Here is a 19,658-nt window from a genome sequence, read left to right on the forward strand (position 1 = left end):
TATATATATATTTATATAATCTGTTTATGACACTGATTATATTAGAACTTATAATACCTTTTGGGCATCAGTATATAAGAAAGACATCGAACATAGATAATAAATGTTTATGACACTGATTTGAAAACATAAGATATGTCCCTCCGCAGCACACCAGCCAGCGATTACTCCGCACCGCACTCAGGGTCACACTGCAAGACGCCACCTGACTGCCCAGCAGTGAAGTCTGATTTGGCCCCACCCCTCTTCCCAGACTCGCGGGGGCATCGATGACGTCACGGACAGTCAGCTCCGCCCAGTAGGCGGAAGCCTTGGAAGAAAGTTTGTCGGCGGTCGGGATGTTGTATGCAGGGGATGAGCCCTGGTTTACAAGGATAAGGGGCTGCCACTGGTTCTGTGTGTAAGAACCACCTGAGAGCCGCGGCTGTAGCTGAGGGTGCCCCCGCAAGTTCCTGCTGCTGCGACCCCTCCTGTCCTCAGGTGCAGACATGTGGGACCCCAGGGAGTTTGAGCAGCATTGGCGGGCGGAGTTCCCCGGTGAAGTAGCCCCGGTGATGCAGCTGAGCTCGGTGGATGACATGCGGCATGAGCTGGAGCGCTGCAAGGAGAACCTCAAGCGGCTGCAACAAGTTCTGGCGGAGGAGAAGTTTAAAGTCATCTACCTGGAGAGCGCTCTGTCCCGGCAGCAGAAGCCTGTGGCCCGGCAGCGCTTCAAGGTTCCTCCGCCACCTCCACCGAAGCGGGTGTTCATCCGAGACCTCATTCCTCCGCCACCACCACTGCCGCCCCCGGTGATCGCTGCGCCACCTGTCCCTGATGCGGACTACGAGGATGACGACGGCGCTACCGAGAGCTTCGTATTCGGGAACCTGCTCAGCAGCCTGGAGGGGCCACGGAGAGACTTGTTACTGGTGCCCCACGAAGACTCGCCCAGACACAGCTCCCCGGAGAGGAGCAGCAATGGCTACCTGAGCTCTGACCGGGAAGATGACGACTCTATAGGTAGGTGACATAATGAGATGGTCGTGTAGAACTGGTTGAAGGTTTTATTACAGGTCTGTGCCCAATATTACTCTAGATGTCACATGACAATACGGTTGGCGCACGTTGCCAGGGCGGCTCTGTCGTTGTCTGGACCTTTCGTTAAAAAAATGTTTAGCACTTAAGTGATCAAAAATGTAATTTATATTAAGTATGGTGCACGGTATGAGCCGTGGGTATTCTGGCAACCTTGCACCAAAGTGCTATTGGACCTATATGTCCCTTGATGTGGCTGTCTAAGCATTACGGAAATAGAAGACGCCACGCACAGTCAGATACTCGTTCGCCACCTCTTGTCTAGGTTATTAACTGTCGTATGTCTGTCCTCTTCCTGACGTGCAATTTGTTTCCCATTCTCAATAAAGACTGTGCTGCAATCATCAAAAAATGCAAGTAAGGGTAAACGAAGAAAAAGTTCGTGCAGTCTCTTGGTAACGGCGCCGATCCCTACGTGAGGTCAGGTATAATCATTTAGGTCAGATTATACCGACCTGACGAAGAGACTGGTTCGGTAGAGAAACGCGTGGCCCCCACAAATAAAGAGAATTCCATTTTGCACATTGCATTTGTACTTACTAGCCTGGCGCCGTTACCGGGAGACTGCATGAACTTTTTCTTCGTTTCCCTTGCTTGCAATTTTATCAACACGACAAAGATTTATTCTTCCAGGGATGGCAGAAGGTGGCTGCCGGCACATACCGATACCATAGTCTCACGACTGCATGCTTCTCAGGTGGTGCGCCCACTACCAGGAAAAAGGCTTTCTGCTGAGTCTTTTGGTATAAGACTAAGGGTATGTTCACACGACAGCGTCCGTAACGGCTAAAATTACGGGGATGTTTTCAGGAGGAAACATCCCCGTAATTTCAGCCGTAACGGCATGTGCAGGCGCTTGAACACCGCGTCCATTACGGACGTAATTGGCGCTGCTTTTCATTGGAGTCAATGAATAACGGCTCCAATTACGCCCAAAGAAGTGACAGGTCACTTCTTTGACGCGGGCGTCTATTTACGCGCCGTCATTTGACAGCGGCGCGTAAATATGCGCCTCGTGTGAACAGACAAACGTCAGCCCATTGCTTTCAATGGGCAGATGTTTGTCAACGCTATCGAGGCGCATTTTTCGGACATAATTCGGGGCAAAAACGCCCGAATTACGTCCGTAATTAGTGTGTGTGAACATACCCTAATTCCAAACTGTTTAAACCATACATAAGATGACATTGCCTCAGAGGAGCGCCACCCCCCCCCCCTTTTATTTTTTCCCACTTTTCACATCTATCAATCAACAAAATATTATTGCCCTGGCCCGCGGTTCTAGCTGAAAGGTTACGCAGCATCGCCGACATTATTATCACTACCTTCATTTGTAGGAGATGTGCTGCTGTACCATGGTAGAAGTGGTGGCATATGTCTAGGGAGGTGCACTGGATGATGGCTGCCGTGTGCATGAGTCATAAAGCTGATTGAAAGAGACCCCCCCCCCCCCTACCCTTCGAAACAGTGATGACATGCCGTTACACTGGGCACCTTGACATGTCTGTTCATTCCTGATGCCGCTTGTTGGGTAGTACCGATGCTGAGCGATAGGAGTTATTATATGCGTGCAAGAAATTTTACATTAGTTCTCACTAGAATGGCTTATTATAAGAGGTTTTATCTAAAACGGTGCATGTAAAGCTTAAAGAGGCTCTGTCACCAGATTTTGCAACCCCTATCTGCTATTGCAGCAGATCGGCGCTGCAATGTAGATTACAGTAACGTTTTTATTTTTAAAAAACGAGCATTTTTGGCCAAGTTATGACCATTTTTGTATTTATGCAAATGAGGCTTGCAAAAGTCCAAGTGGGCGTGTTTAAAGTAAAAGTCCAACTGGGCGTGTATTATGTGCGTACATCGGGGCGTTTTTACTACTTTTACTAGCTGGGCGTTCTGATGAGAAGTATCATCCACTTCTCTTCAGAACGCCCAGCTTCTGGCAGTGCAGACACAGCCGTGTTCTCGAGAGATCACGCTGTGTTGTCACTCACAGGTCCTGCATCGTGTCGGACGAGCGAGGACACATCGGCACCAGAGGCTACAGATGATTCTGCAGCAGCATCGGCATTTGCAGACTTACCTGCAAACGCCGATGCTGCTGCAGAATCAACTGTAGCCTCTGGTGCCGATGTGTCCTCGCTCGTCCGACACGATGCAGGACCTGGGGCAGGAAGTGAGTGACGTCACAGCGTGATCTCTCGAACACGCTGTGTGTCTGCACTGCCAGAAGCTGGGCGTTCTGAAGAGAAGTGGATGATACTTCTCATCAGAACGCCCAGCTAGTAAAAGTAGTAAAAACGCCCCGATGTACGCACATAATACACGCCCACTTGGACTTTTACTTTAAACACGCCCACTTGGACTTTTGCAAGCCTCATTTGCATAAATACAAAAATGGTCATAACTTGGCCAAAAATGCTCGTTTTTTAAAAATAAAAACGTTACTGTAATCTACATTGCAGCGCCTATCTGCTGCAATAGCAGATAGGGGTTGCAAAATCTGGTGACAGAGCCTCTTTAATAGAAAGTGATAGGACAAGGTCTGCCTGACTAATATCCCGCCCATGACTGTGAAATAGACACCCGGCATTACTGCTGTGCCCTATATGCCAGAGGTGCGCATGTTTAGAAATCAACCTACTGGCATACATATGTACACCCAACCCCTGCAGGCAGCGTGAGAGCTCTGAGGACAACTTTTTGTTTGCATTGAATTGTGTGTGTGTGTGTATATATATATATATATATATATATATATGACACTAGTCCTTCTCAATGAATTAGAATATCGTCAAACCGTTAATTAATTTAACTAATTCAATTCAAGAAGTGAAACTCATGTATTCTATAGATTCATTACACACAGAGTGATCTAATTCCAGCATTTATTTCTGTTAATGTTGATGATTATAGCTAACCGTTAAAGGGGTTTTCCCACGAGAGACATTTATGACACATCCACAGGATATGTCATAAATGTCAGATAAATGCGGGACCCGCACCTATCTCCAGAACGGGGCCCCCTAAACCCCATTCAGCTGCAACACACAGCGGCTGAATAGGGTTTAGGGGGCACAGTTCTGTAGATAGGTGCGGGTCCCGCATCTATCTGACATTTATGACATATCCTGTGGATATGTCATAAATGTCTCTCGTGGGAAAACCCCTTTAATGAAAACCCAAAATTGAGTGTCTCAGAAAATAAGAATATTATATAAGCCCAATTTCAAAAATGGTTTTTAATACCGAAATGTTGTCCTACTGAATAGTTTGTACAGTATATGCCCTCAATACTTGGTGGGGGCTCCTTTTGCATGAATTACTGCATCAATGCGGCGTGGCATGGGGGCGATCAGCCTGTGGCACTGCTGAGGTGTTATCAATGCGGCGTGGCATGGAGGCGATCAGCCTGTGGCACTGCTGAGGTGTTATCAATGCGGCGTGGCATGGGGGCGATCAGCCTGTGGCACTGCTGAGGTGTTATGGAAGCCCAGGTTGCTTTGATAGCGGCCTTCAGCTCGTCTGCATTGCTGGGTCTGGTGTCTCATCTTCCTCTTGACAATACCCTATAGATTCTCTATGGGGTTTAGGTCAGGTGAGTTTGCTGGCCAAACAAGCGCAGTGATACTGTGGTTATTACACCAGGTATTGGTACTTTTGGAAGTGTGGGCAGGTGCCAAGTCCTGCTGGAAAATGAAATCCGCATCTCCATAAAGCTTGTCAGCAGACTGAAGCATGAAGTGCCCTAAAATTTCCCGGTAGACGATTGCGCTAACTCTGGACTTGATATAACACAGTGGACCAACACCAGAAGATGACATGGCTCCCCAAACCATCACTGACTGTGGAAACTTCACACTGGACCGCAAGCAACTTGGAGTGATGCCTCTTAGAACGGTGTGCATGTAATTTGTCCTCTTGCTTCTTGTTGCTTTATCCAGGACACAAATACCACTGATGCATCTTCTCCACAGGACTACTAAATGTTTCCACTGCCCTTGTCATACAAGTGCTGTAAAATTGAGCTAAAGCTTGGAGAATCACTCCCTTTACAAGTGGTAGAAATCCAAGAATAACCTTGCAGAAACCATCAGATCATAGATATGTAGCCTGTCTACAATGTGTGGCAGCAATCCTTGTACAGACAGGTGGGTGACTACCACGTCTACATAAGAGAGACTAGTGTAGTTACCTTCTCACAAAAGTGGCTGTTACACAAGGGAATGTATTGTCATAAAATGAACTATTGTTTAAATAACATGTTTTTGTTGTGTTTTTTTCTATTTGACCAGGTCTTTATGGATATTAAAATTAATCCAAAAATCTAGATGTCTTTTTGACTTTTGTCATTTAGCCTCAATAGACTGAGCCTTCCTATTCTGTAGGGATGACTTTTCAGCAGTCATCTCATTATTCTCATAGATAGGATTACAATGACCGGTAGCTCCTATATACAGATAACGCAGGATCCACCGTTCACAAAAGACTGACCCTTCCTGTTCGGTAGAGATCACTTCTCAGCAGTCATCTCATTATTATCACAGATGGGATTAAAATAAAAGGTAACGTCTGTCTGTCTATCTAACCTGTCTAAACAATCAATGATTTTCTGCCAAACTTCTAGCACAACTTTTCACGTCTAAGATCAGCAACCGCTCAGGCAAGATTGATGCCCCCGTGATTATGTAAAGAAAATAGAATAAATTAAATAGAAATGTGGATTGCCACCGTCAAGCACTGCACTTGAAAGGAATACTTCTGATCTGAATACTTCCATTGTTTTTAATTTGAACCGTTTACAATTAAACAAGTTTATGATAGAATAAATTCTCAGCTGTGGAAATAAATGCAGGAACGCTTCTTCTTTTATGGCTTTCATGCTTAGTATCTGTTTAGTAGATCACTGCAGAGCTGAAAACATACAAGAAGCACAAGTTTCTGCTCCTTCACCGCAGGAACAACACTTCACTCTTTTTGATTTAGGAGCTGGAGGGGGAGCTGGCATTTCTTAGTGTTCACTTGGTGAATTGTTTGGTAGGTGAAATAGCTGAACTTGGACTCCCAGTTACCATGGGGAAGCAGCATTCCGTCCGCGGGGCTGCGCATAGAGAAGTTCAGGCTCTTTGTGACTCATTAGCAACAAATAAAATAAATCATTTTGTGATGAGGTCTCGGTTTATAAAAATAATCTTTCATCACGTATATCCTCTCCTCTGAGGTCCGCACACAGAAACGCTGATTTGAGCCGTGTGTTTTTTTCTGTGGAAAAATGTTGTTTTCTGGAACTAAAGTAACAGTTTGTTAGTTGCAGCGTGCTGCAAGCATTGTGTACTTGGAGTCTGGCGTATTCTTGAGTTGCCGTCTCCCTTCGTCCACCCGCCATACTTTTTTTTTTTTTTCTGCAACGTATTTAGTTGCGGATAATCCGCAGCATAAGGGCGCATTCAGACTAGCATGTTCCGCGTCCGTGTGCTGTCCGTTGAAATAACGGACTGCACACGGACCAATTCAAGTCAATAGTGTTATTTAGACATGCGTTATTTTTATGCAGCGAGTGTCCGTTGCGTAAAACCCACTGCATGCCCTATATTGGTCCATTTTTATGGACCTTGCCACCCACTGAAGTCTATGGGTGCGTGAGAATGAGAGTGTTTTTTTTTTTTTTTTTTTTTTTAAGTGCCTTTTACCACAGTGGACATTATGGCCGAAAAACTGTACCACTTCCTATTTACTAGGAATGAAAAAAAACACACACGGTATTGCCGCGATCGTAACGACCCGAGTAACAAAGTTAACTCATTACTTAAAGGGGTTGTCCGAGATAAATTTTTATTTAAAAGTTAAACACACAATGCACACATTAAATATTCCCTAATATACTTACCTGTGCAATCTTGCTTCTGTTCTCCGTTCTGGCAGCTCTTTTCTTCCGATCACCTGTCTTCTGACGTCACGTTTTCTTCCTCCTCCACTGTCGTGTCGTGTCCCGATCACATGGTCTCGCCCCAGCGAGAACTCGGATGGGACACGACACGTCACTGGAGACGTGTCGTTTCTGCGGGTGCCCGCCCAGCCTATGCAGCTTTTTTTCACTGTGAGCGCGCCTATGCGTGTTCACAGTGAAAAAAGTGAAGAGGGACGGCACCTGCGGGAATGTCGGGTCTCCGGCTGTCAGTGACTGCCGGGGACCCGGAGGAGAAGATAGAAGCAGCTTTCGCTGCTTCTGTCTTCTCCGATGTCTTCTTACACAGCGTTCAATGAACGCTATGTATAGGAATAGAGACAGCAGCAGCGGCGCTGTCTCTATTCCTCCCGGTGATCATGTGACTGGTCACATGATCACCGGGTGCCGTTAGTGGCAGACTGCTGCTGGGTCTAATCAGACCCAGCGCAGCCCTATTAGTGACAATCGTCACTACGAGAGGGCTGATTTCCCCTGTAACTGGGGCTGCTGTGCAGCTCCACTTACAGTGGAAAAGATGGTGTAAAAAAAAAAAAAAATAATATATAATGTTCCCCAAAGGTCTTTTTTGACCTTTGAGGGACAGACAATAATAATAAAAAAATAGTAAAGTACAAAAAAAAATGAAATAATAAATACACATAAAATACCCACCCCAAAAAATACCGTTTTCCCTGTCAATCATTGTTGTAACGCTAGCGCTGACCCAATTACCCTAATATAGACATATAATATATAGAAATTTACGGTAGACAATGACGATCACAAATAAAAGGTCTATTTTAGGGTAAAACTATGTTATTACCCAAAAAAAATAGCTGAAACGTAAAAAAGCTTATTTTTTTACTATTTTCAAACTTTATGAATGAAAATTCTAAAATGGCAAAAAAGGTGTGTATAAAAACGATAAAAAAATAAACCTGCATTGTCTACGGAAAAAACTTCGCAAAAATAACGTCGTTAGCCCAACAAATAAAAGTTATAGCCATTTAACTAACGTGCTAAAAATGGCTAAACGGTGTCTGGTCCTGAACTAGTTAAGATCTTCTGGGGTCCTGTATCTAAGCCTACATTGTTAGGCTTAGATACAGGGTCTAACAAACAGTGTCACACATGGAGCCTGTATCTAAGCCTAACACAATGTAGGCTTGATGACATTCTTTTTATTCCTGTATAAGGGTATGTTCACACGGCCTATTTACGGACGTAATTCGGGCGTATTAACCCCCGAATTACGTCCGAAATTACGGCTTGAAATCGTTGGCAAACATCTGCCCATTGAAAGCAATGGGCAGACGTTTGTCTGTTCACACGAGGCGTATATTTACGCGTCGCTGTCAAAAGACGGCGCGTAAATAGACGCCCGCGCCAAAGAAGTGTCATGTCACTTCTTCAGACGTAAATGGAGCCGTTTTCCATGGACTACATGGAAAACCAGCTACAGTTACGTCCGTAATGGGCGCGGCGTTCAAGCGCCTGCACATGCCGTTACGGCTGAAACGACAGGGCTGTTTTCTCCTGAATCGTGAATCGTGCCTAAGGCCCCATTCACACCACGTCGAAACCACGCACAGCACACACGACCCATTTATTTCAATGGGGCCGTTTTCAGGCAGCGAGAGTCCGCTGCGTGAAACATACTGCATGTCCTCTATTGGTGCGTTATCATGCACCTACACTCAAGTAGATGCATGCGTGAAAACCATGCACCAAACAAGCGTGTTTGGTGCGTGATTTATGCTGCAATTTGTTGTAACAAGCATTAAAATCGAGCATTAAAACTGCCTTGCGGGAAAAATAAGCAACATGCTCCATCTTCGGGCGTTTACGCCTCTGACCTCCCATTGACTTCAATGGAAGGCAGAGAAAGCGTATTTCGCGTTGTTTTATGCCTGCGGCGCTCAATTGCCGCGGGCGAAAAACGCCACGGAAAACGCAGCAAAAAAAGCCACAAACAACGCCGCAAAAAAGACGCAAAAAAAAACGCAGAAAAGGCTACGATAAATGCAGCGAAAAACATCACAAATAAAGCCGCGAAAAAAGCCCCAAACAGAGGCAAAGAACGCCACGAAAAACGACAGGGAAAACGACACGAAAGACGCAATAAAAAACGCAAAAAAAAGACGCAAAAAAGGCTACGATAAACGCCATGGAAAAAGCTGCGAAAAACATCGCGGAAAAAGACGCGAGAAACGCCGCAAACAGGCAAAGAACGCAGCGAAAATCAACTGGGAAAACGCCACGAAAGACGCAACGAAAAACGCAGCAAAAATAGGCGCCAACAACGACGCAAAAATAAGAAATGATAAACGACGTGAAAAAGGCTACGATAAACGCAATGGAAAACACAGCAAAAAAACATCGCAAAAAAAGACGCAAACAAACAAGCAAAAAACGCCAAGATAAACTAAGCGAAAAACGCCCCGAACAAAGTGGCAAACAAATACGCAAACAGCGCACAAAAAACACCGGGAAAAACGACGCAAAAATCAACGTGCAGGGAGAGGTAAATCTGCCGCAAACTTCAAGACGGAATTTTGAGGCAGATATTCCTCTTGCAAAAAAACTCTGTGTGAACATGGCCTTAGCGGAGAGAGACATGAGATAGAAGAGGGTAGACACGAAGAGGTTTATAGACCTGAAAAGAGAAAGAAAACATAAATGTGAAAAACATAATGGGGGGGGGAGAACATTTGGTCACCATCCTTCAAGAATGTCAGCAAGGAGACAATCCAGTGAAGGAGGTCAGCGGGAGGAGCAAGGACAGCTCACATGAACTCTTGGAAGGTACGTGCACGCTCATTGCAGCCTGCAATGAGCGTGCACGGGAAAAAAGTTTCATAACAAGGAAAGATCAACAAACCAGAGCTGAACTGCATGTAAACAAACTGTGCTAAATTCAAAGAAGAAATGTGCTAAGTAGAATTTTTTTTAAAAATAATGCTTTATTTAGGTTGTCTGTATAAGGGGTAATGTATGACACAGTTTTTGAAAAAATGTTGGTATCTCGGACAACCCCTTTAACCCCTTCCCTCTTTGGCCACTTTTGACCTTCCTGACAGAGCCTCATTTTTCAAATCTGACATGTTTCACTTTATGTGGTAATAACTCCGGAATGCTTTTACCTATCCAAGCGATTCTGAGATTGTTTTCTCGTGACACATTGGACTTTATGTTACTGGCAAAATTTGCCCGATACATTCAGTATTTAATTGTGAAAAACACCAAAATTTAGCGAAAAATTGCAAAAATTAGCATTTTTCTCAATTTAAATGTATCTGCTTGTAAGACAGGCAGTTATAACACACACAAATGTTGCTAACTAACATCCCCCATATGTCTACTTTAGATTGGCATCGTTTTTTGATCATCATTTTATTTTTCTAGGACGTTACAAGGCTTAGAACTTTAGCAGCGATTTCTCACATTTTCAAGAAAATTTTAAAATGCTATTTTTACAGGGGCCAGTTCAGTTGTGAAGTGGCTTTGAGGTCCTTAGATATTAGAAACCCCCAATAAGTCACCCCATTTAAAAAACTGCACCCCTCAAAGTATTCAAAACAGCATTTAGAAACTTTCTTAACCCTTTAGACATTGCACAGGAATTAAAGAGGCTCTGTCACCAGATTTTGCAACCCCTATCTGCTATTGCAGCAGATCGGCGCTGCAATGTAGATTACAGTAACGTTTTTATTTTTAAAAAACGAACATTTTTGGCCAAGTTATGACCATTTTTGTAGTTATGCAAAAGTCCAAGTGGGCGTGTATTATGTGCGTACATCGGGGCGTTTTTACTACTTTTACTAGCTGGGCGCTCTGAAGAGAAGTATCATCCACTTCTCTTCAGGACGCCCAGCTTCTGACAGTGCAGATCTGTGACGTCACTCACAGGTCCTGCATCGTGTCGGCCACATCGGCACCAGAGGCTACAGTTGATTCTGCAGCAGCATCAGCGTTTGCAGGTAAGTCGATCTGGTGCCGATGTGGCCGACACGATGCAGGACCTGTGAGTGACGTCACAGATCTGCACTGTCAGAAGCTGGGCGTCCTGAAGAGAAGTGGATGACACTTCTATACACAACGCCCAGCTAGTAAAAGTAGTAAACACGCCCCGATGTACGCACATAATACACGCCCACTTGGACTTTTACTTTTAAACACACCCACTTGGACTTTTGCAAGCCTCATTTGCATAACTACAAAAATGGTCATAACTTGGCCAAAAATGCTCGTTTTTTAAAAATAAAAACGTTACTGTAATCTACATTGCAGCGCCGATCTGCTGCAATAGCAGATAGGGGTTGCAAAATCTGGTGACGGAGCCTCTTTAAGCTGCCCGGTGAACGGGGTACAAACAAACACACAGAAACAATGGTAAATTCTTCTCCCCCCCCACCAAAGTATTAAATTAAAGTTAATCAAGAAGTCTCTTGTACCCCAAAATGATGCCATTGAAAACTACATCTCGTCCTGCAAAAAAAAAAAAGTCCTCATATGGTGACTTCGACATACAAAATAAAGTTACGGCTCTTGAAAAGCGGCGATTCAAAAACAAATTAGTGTTTAAAAGTGTTTTTAATTGTGCAAAAGTAGTAAAACATAAAAAAAACTATACATATTTGGTATCGCCGACTCATAGAATGAAGTTAACGTGTTATTTACACCGCATAGTAAACGGCGGAAATTTTGAAATGTAAAAAATTGTGCTGGAATAGCTGTTTTTTTTTTTTATTTTTTTTATTTTTTCAATTCCTTCCCTAAAAAAAATTAATAAAAGATAAGCAATATAATATATACACCCGAAAATTGTTCAATTGAAAAATACAACTTGTCCCGCAAAAAACAAGCCCTCATATGGCTATATAGATTTAAAAATAAAAAAGTTATGACTCTTGGAAGACGGGGAGTAAAAACTAAAATGAATGCTTGCTCATTAAGGCCGAAAGAACCTGGTCCTTAACCCCTTAAGGACGCAGCCTAGTTTGGGCCTTAAAGGGGTTGTCCGAGATACCAACATTTTTTCAAAAACTGTGTCATACATTACCCCTTATACAGACAACCTAAATAAAGCATTATTTTTAAAAAAAATTCTACTTAGCACATTTCTTCTTTGAATTTAGCACGGTTTGTTTACATGCAGTTCAGCTCTGGTTTGTTGATCTTTCCTTGTTATGAAACTTTTTTCCCGTGCACGCTCATTGCAGGCTGCAATGAGCGTGCACGTAGCTTCCAAGAGTTCATGTGAGCTGTCCTTGCTCCTCCCGCTGACCTCCTTCACTGGATTGTCTCCTTGCTGACATTCTTGAAGGATGGTGACCGTTCTCCCCCCATTATGTTTTATTTCTCTTTTCAGGTCTATAAACCTCTTCGTGTCTCCCCTCACCCTCGTCCACCCTCACCCTAACCCTCACCCTAACCCTCGCCCACCCTCTATCTCACGTCTCTCTCCACTAAGGCCATGTTCACACAGAGTTTTTTTGCCGGAGGAATATCTGCCTCAAAATTCTGTCTTGAAGTTTGCGGCAGATTTACCTCTCCCTGCACGTTGATTTTTGCGTCATTTTTCCCGGAGTTTTTTGTGCGCTGTTTGCGGTTTTGTTTGCCGCTTTGTTCGGGCCGTTTTTCGCTTCGTTTATCTTGGCATTTTTTGCTTGTTTGTTTGCGTCTTTTTTTGCTGTGTTTTATGTTGCGTTTATCGTAGCCTTTTTCGTATCGTTTCTTTTTTTGCATCGTTGTTTGCGGCTATTTTTGCTGTGTTTTTGGTTGCGTCTTTCGTGGCGTTTTCCCAGTAGTTTTTCACTGCGTTCTTTGCCTCTTTGTTTGCGGCTTTTTCCGCGATGTTTTCCGTGGCGTTTATCGTAGCCTTTTTTGCGTCGTTTTTCGCCTCTTTTTTTTGCGTCGCTGTTTGCGGTTTTTTTTTCTGCGTTTTTCGTTGCGTCTTTCATGGCGTTTTTCCTGTCGTTTTTCGTGGCGTTTTTTGCCTCTTTTTTCGCGGCTTTATTTGCGATGTTTTTCGCAGCGTTTATCGTAGCCTTTTTGGCGTTGTTTTTGCGGCTTTTTTTGCTGCGTTTTTCGCGTCGTTTTCCGTCATGTTTTTCGCCCACGGCAATTGAGCGCCGCGGGCATAAAACAACGGAAATACGCTTTCTCTGCCTCCCATTGAAGTCAATGGGAGGTCAGAGGCGTAAACGCCCGAAGATGGAGCATGTCGCTTCTTTTTCCCACGAGGCAGTTTTACTGCTCGCGGGAAAAAGACGCCGACGCCTCCCATTGAAATCAATGGTACGCATTTTCGGGCCGTTTTTTACAAGTTTTGCTACGCTGTTTCCGCTTAAAAAAAAACCAGGCGGAAACATCCCCGTAATTTCAGCCGTTATGGACGCCCTCGTGTGAACATACCCTAACAATGTAGGCTTAGATACAGGACCCCAGAAGATCTTATCCAGTTCAGGACCGGGCTATTTTGCACCTTCAGGACAAGACACCGTTTAGCCCTTTTTAGCACGTGGTAGTTAAATGGCTATAACTTTTTTATTTGTTGGGCTAACGACGTGATTTTTGCGACGTTTTTTCCGTAGACTATGCAGGTTTCTTTTTTTATCATTTTTATACACACCTTTTTTGCAATTTTAGAATTTTCTTTCATAAAGTTTGAAAATATTAGTAAAAAAAAAAGCTTTTTTACGTTTCAGCTATTTTTTTTTGGTAATAACATAGTTTTACCCTAAAATAGACCTTTTATTTGTGATCGTCATTGTCTATCGTAAATTCTTATATATTACATGTCTATATTAGGGTAATTGGGTCAGCGCTAGCGTTACAACAATGATTGGCGGGGGGAACGGTATTTTTTTGGGGGTGGGTATTTTATGTGTATTTATTATTGTATTTTTTTTTGCACTTTACTTTACTATTTTTTTATTACTATTGTCTGTCCCTCTAAGGTCAAAAAAGACCTTTGGGGAACTTTATATATTTTTTTTCTTTCTTTTACATGTTTTTCCACTGTAACTGGAGCTGCACAGCAGCCCCAGTTACAGGGGAAATCAGCCCTCTCATAGTGACGATTGTCACTAATAGGGCTGTGCTGGGTCTAGTAAGACCCAGCAGCAGTCTGTCAGTAACGGCACCCGGTGATCATGTGACCAGTCACATGATACCGGGAGGAATAGAGACAGCGCCGCTGCTGCTGTCTCTATTCCTGTACACAGCGCGCATTCAGCGCTGTGTACAAGTGATCAGAGAAGACAGAAGCAGCTAAAGCTGCTTCTGTCTTCTCCTCAGGGTCCCCGGCAGTCACTGACAGCCGGAGACCCGACATTCAGCTGCCGGATCGCGCGGGCAGCAAGTTAAAACCCGAGCCGTAGAAAGTCTATGGCTCGGGTTTTAAGGACCCGTCCCTGACCGCTGGCCGTAAAAATACAGCCAGCGGTCGGGAACCAGTTGTTAAACAGTGCACGGTGTCCCGCGGGCCGCAGATAACAGCCTCAAGGGCTGCATGCGACCCGTGTGCTGCATCGTGTTGTATAATTCCCTATCAAAGCCTACTATGTGTAGGCTTTGATAGGGGAAGAACTAAAAGTACAGAGGTCACTGTACCTTTCTAGTCCGCGGGTGCCGTCCCTCTTCACTTTTTTCACTGTGAACATGCATAGGCGCGTTCACAGTGAAAAGATGCATAGGCTGGGCGGGCGGGCACGCGCAGAAACGTCACGTCTCCAGTGACGTGTCGTGTCCCATCCGAGGTCTCGCTGGGGCGAGACCATGTGATCGGGACACGACACGACAGTGGAGGAGGAAGAAAACGTGACGTCAGAAGACATGTGATCGGCAGAAAAGAGCTGCCAGAACGGAGAACAGAAGCAAGATTGCACAGGTAAGTATATTAGGGAATACTTAATGTGTGCATTGTGTGTTTAACTTTAAAATAAAAATATATCTCGGACAACCCCTTTAAGGCTCAGAGCCCATTTTTCAAATCTGACATATTTCACTTTATGTGGTAATAACGTCGGAATGCTTAAACCTATCCAAGCGATTCTGAGATTGTTTTCTCGTGACACTTTGGGCTTCATGTTCGTGGTAAAATTTGGTCGATATATTCAGTCTTTATTTGTGAAAAATTGCAAAATTTAGAGAAAATTTACAAAAAATAGCATTTTTCAGAATTTAAATGCATCTGCTTGAAAAACAGACGGTTATACCACCCAAAATAGTTACTAGTTCACATTTCCCATATGTCTACTTTAGATTGGCATCGTTTTTTGAACATTCTTTTATTTTTCTTGGACGTTACAAGGCTTAGAACATAAACAGAAATTTCTCATATTCTTAAGAAAATTTCAAAAGCCTTTTTTTGAAGGTGCCAGTTCAGTTCTGAAGTGGATTTGAGGGGCCTATGTATTAGAAACCCCCATAAAACACCCCATTTTAAAAACTAGACCCCTCAAAGTATTCAAAACAGCATATAGAAAGTTTTTTAACCCTTCAGGCATTTCACAGGAATTAAAGCAAAGTGGAAATTAAATTTGCAAATTTCATTTTTTCTGCTGAATTTCAATTTTATTCAATTTTTTTTTAGTAACAGAGAAGGTTTTACCAGAGAAACACTACTAAATATGTATTGTCCAGATTCTGCAGTTTTTAGAAATGTCCCACATGTGGCTCTAGTGCGCTCGTGGACTAAAACACAAGCCCTAGAAGCAAAGAAGCACCTAGTGCATTTTGAGGCCTCTTTTTTATTAGAATATATTTTAGGCAGCATGCCAGGTTTGAAGAGGCGTTGAGGTATCAAAACAATGGAAACCCACCAGAAGTGACCCCATTTTGGAAACTACACCCCTCAAGGAATTAATTTATGGTTTTTGTTATCATTTTGACCGCACAGTTTTTTCACAGCACCTATTTGAATTGGGCTGTGAAATGAAAAAAATGATATTTTTTCCAATAAAATGTCATTTTTGATCAAATTTTCTTATTTTCACAGGGAACAACATACCCCATTTTGTTGCCCAATTTGTCCTTAGTGCGGCAATACCCCATTTGTGGTGATAAACTGCCCTTTGGGCCCATGGGAGGGCTCAGAAGGAAAGGACCACCATTTGGCCTACTGGAGCTTTTCTGGTGCTAAGTCATGTGTGCAGAAGCCCCTGAGGTACCAGTACAGTTGAAACCCCCGAGAAGTGACCCCATTTTAAAAACTACACCCCTTAAGACATTCATCTAGAGGTGTAGTGAGCATTTTGACCCCACAGGTACTGTGTAAAAGATAATGCGCAGCAGATGGTGCAGTGTGAGATTTGCAATTTTATATATGTATATGCCATTTCAGTGTCCAATATAGTGTGCCCAGCATGCGCCACCGGAGATATACACCCCTTAAATTGTAATGTGGGTTCTCCTGGGTACGACAATACCCTACATGTGGCTGTTATCAGCTGCCTGGGCATACGGCAGGGCTCAGAAGGGAAAGATGAGGGGGGTAAGCTGTGCGGAGTGCATCAGGGTAAATTGAAAATCAAGGGATGTATGATACATTTTAAAACAATCTTTTATACAGAGCCCTGGTTTTTCGGGACACGTGTCACATTGGTATATTGTGTTCTTCCTTATCCCCCTCTTATAGCAGACTCTGCACCTCTTTTGACTCTTTCCCTTTCCACCGGTTTGGGGACCTTCTCCTGGAAAGTGTTGCCCTGGTACGATGCGCCCCCCCTTCCTGGTCCCTAAAGATTAGATCTTGAAATTCCAGGAAAGTTCCCCTCTGGCCTGCACATCGACGTAGCACATACGCATTGTACAAAGCCATCTGTATGATGTGCCCGGCCAGCTTCTTATACTACACCGCATGGCGCTGTAGGGCTTCAGGACTTGATTTGACAAGTCCATCCCTCCCATGTACCTATTGTAGTCCAGGATGCAGTCTGGTTTGGGGGTGGCCTTTCCTTCATATATCCTAAACCTGTAGGTATACCCTGATGCACTCTCGCACAGCTTATACATCTTCACGCCATACCTTGCCCTCTTACCTGGCAGGTACTGGCGGAATTGAACCCTCCCTTTAAAATGTACCAGGGACTCATCAATAGAAAAACACTTCTCGGGGGTGTATGCTTGGGAAAACCGGGCACTGGAACGGTCTAATAGGGGTCTCCGTTTATACAAACGGTCAAAACTGGGGTCATCTCGGAGTGGGCACGGCTCATTATCAGTATAATGTAAGAAGCGAAGTATTGCCTCATTTATTTATTTTTTTAGGTTCCAGTTCATTTCTGAAGTTGCTTTGAGGGGACTATATATTAGAAACCCCTATCAAACACCCCATTTTAGAAACTAGACCCCTCAAAGTATTCACAACAGCATTTAGAAAGTTTATGAACCCTTTAGGTGTTTCACAGAAATTTAGAGCAAAGTAGAGGTGAAATTTACTCTTTTTATACCATTTTTTTTATAACACAAAAGGATTTATCAGAGAAACGCAACTCAATACTTATTGCCCAGATTCTGCAGTTTAGAGAAATATCCCACATGTGGCCCTAGTGCGGTAATGGACTGAAGCACCGGCCTCCGAAGCAAAGGAGCACCTAGCGGATTTTGAGCCCTCTTTTTTATTAGGCACCATGTCCGGTTTGAAGAGGTCTTGTGGTGCCAAAACATTGGAAACCCCCCAAAAGTGACCCCAATTTGGAAACTAGACCCCTTGAGGAATCCATTGTAGTTTTCTTGGGGTGCATGCGGCTTTTTGATCAGTTTTTATTCCATTTTTAGGTGGCGTGGTGACTAATAAACAGCAATTCTACTATTGTTTTTGTATACTTTTTTTTTACAGCGTTCACCGTGCGCTATAAATGACATATTCACTTTATTCTGCGGGGCGATACGATCACGGCGATACCAGATGTTTATAGGTTTTTTTTATGTCTTATGGCGTTTGCACAATAAAATAAGTTTTGTAAACAATCATTCACTTTTTGTGTTACCTTATTCTAAGAGCCATAACTGTTTTATTTTTCAATCAATAAAGCCGTGCGAGGACTTATTTTTTGCGTAACGAACTGTAGTTTCGATCAGTACCATTTTTAGGTACATGCGACTTTTTGATCTCTTTTTATTCCATTTTTTGGGAGGTGAAGTGACCAAACAATTGTGATTGTGGTACGGTTTATTAATATTTTTTTTTACGGCGTTCACCGTGCGGGATAAATAACAAAATAATTTTGTAGTTCAGGCCGTTACGGACGCGGCGATACCAATTATGTATAGTTTATTTGTTTGTTTATATATTTTTATTAATAATAAAGGCCCGATAAGGGAAAAAGTGGGACTTTTACTTTTATTACTTTTAAAACTTTTATTTTCTTATTTTTACACATCTTTTTTTAACTTTTTTTTTACTTTATTACTTTGTCCCACTAGGGGACATGAGGGCAGGAGGCCCTGATCGCTATTCTAATACACTGCACTACATGCGTAGTGCAGTGTATTAGAACTGTCAGCTACTCCCTGACAGCAAGCATAGTGGGTCCTGACGTTGTCAGGACCCACTAGGCTTCCGTCTATGGCATAGCCGGACGCCATTGTTTGGTGTCCGGTTGCCATAGTCACCATCGCCGGCCGCTATCGCGTAGCAGGCCGGCGATGGCAGCTTAACCCCTAAAAAGCCGCGATCTCTATAGAACGCGGCTTTTAAGGGGTTAATCAGCGGGGACACAGCGATCGGTCCCCGCTGTAGGAGCTGTGACAGCTGCTGTACGAGACAGCAGCGTCACAGCTCCTGTATGTGTCGGGAGGACGGCCGAAACGGCCGTTACTCCCGAGACGTACTATTACGGCATGGAGCGCGAACGATACAGCTGCCATGACGTAATAGTACGTCAAGGAGCGGGAAGGGGTTAAGGGGTTAAAGTACTGTTCACCTCCTGGTTCATAACTATAATGGCAGGACTATAGAACTGGCACAACCACTGAACGGGCAGTACTGGATAAAATGTAGATTTATATGGAATTCAGAATCCATGGAAATCTGGTGTGACTGCTCCTCTGGTCACTAATCACTCCGGTCACTGGATGTCAACCAAGAAAATCAATTCAAAGGACATTGCAGTAGACGACAACTCAAGGGTTTTAGAGCAAAATGTTTTTTTGTGGTTCTTGCGACGTGGGACTACATTCATGTGATATTGGCGTGTTTTATTAGGGTATGTTCACACGCACTGTTTTCAGACGTAATTCGGGCGGTTTGCGCCTCGAATTACGCCTGAAAAAACGGCTCCATTACGCCTACAGACATCTGCCCATTGCTTTCAATGGGTTTTACGGCGTTCTGTTCCAACTAGATGTTTTTCAATGTCAAAATACGGCGCGTAAAAAGACACCCGCGAAAAAGTGCATGTCACTTCTTCGGACGTTTTTGGAGCCGTTTTTCATTGACTCCATTGAAAAACAGCTCCAATAACGTCCGTAAAATACGCCGCGAAAAACGCGAGTTGCTACAAAAATGTCTGAAAATCAGGAGCTGTTTTCGCCTGAAAACAGCTCCGTATTTTCAGACGTATTTTGCTAAGCCGTGTGAACATACTCTGAGGCCGGATTCACACGAGCGTGTGTGTTTTGCACG

General features: G+C 43.7%; 1 protein-coding gene across 1 annotated transcript in view; it reads left to right on the plus strand.

Moving 5' to 3' along the window:
- Nucleotides 1-301: 301 nt before the first annotated feature.
- Nucleotides 302-19,658, plus strand: part of ABR (ABR activator of RhoGEF and GTPase) — a 400,130-nt gene continuing 380,773 nt past the window's right edge. Inside the window, exon 1 of the mRNA XM_075854349.1 lies at nt 302-1,002. Within this exon, the coding sequence (XP_075710464.1) occupies nt 489-1,002 (514 nt within the window). The 5' untranslated portion in view covers nt 302-488. The remainder of the gene's footprint in view (nt 1,003-19,658) is intronic.

Source organism: Rhinoderma darwinii, chromosome 2, assembly GCF_050947455.1.
Source record: "Rhinoderma darwinii isolate aRhiDar2 chromosome 2, aRhiDar2.hap1, whole genome shotgun sequence".
NCBI lineage: Eukaryota > Metazoa > Chordata > Amphibia > Anura > Rhinodermatidae > Rhinoderma > Rhinoderma darwinii.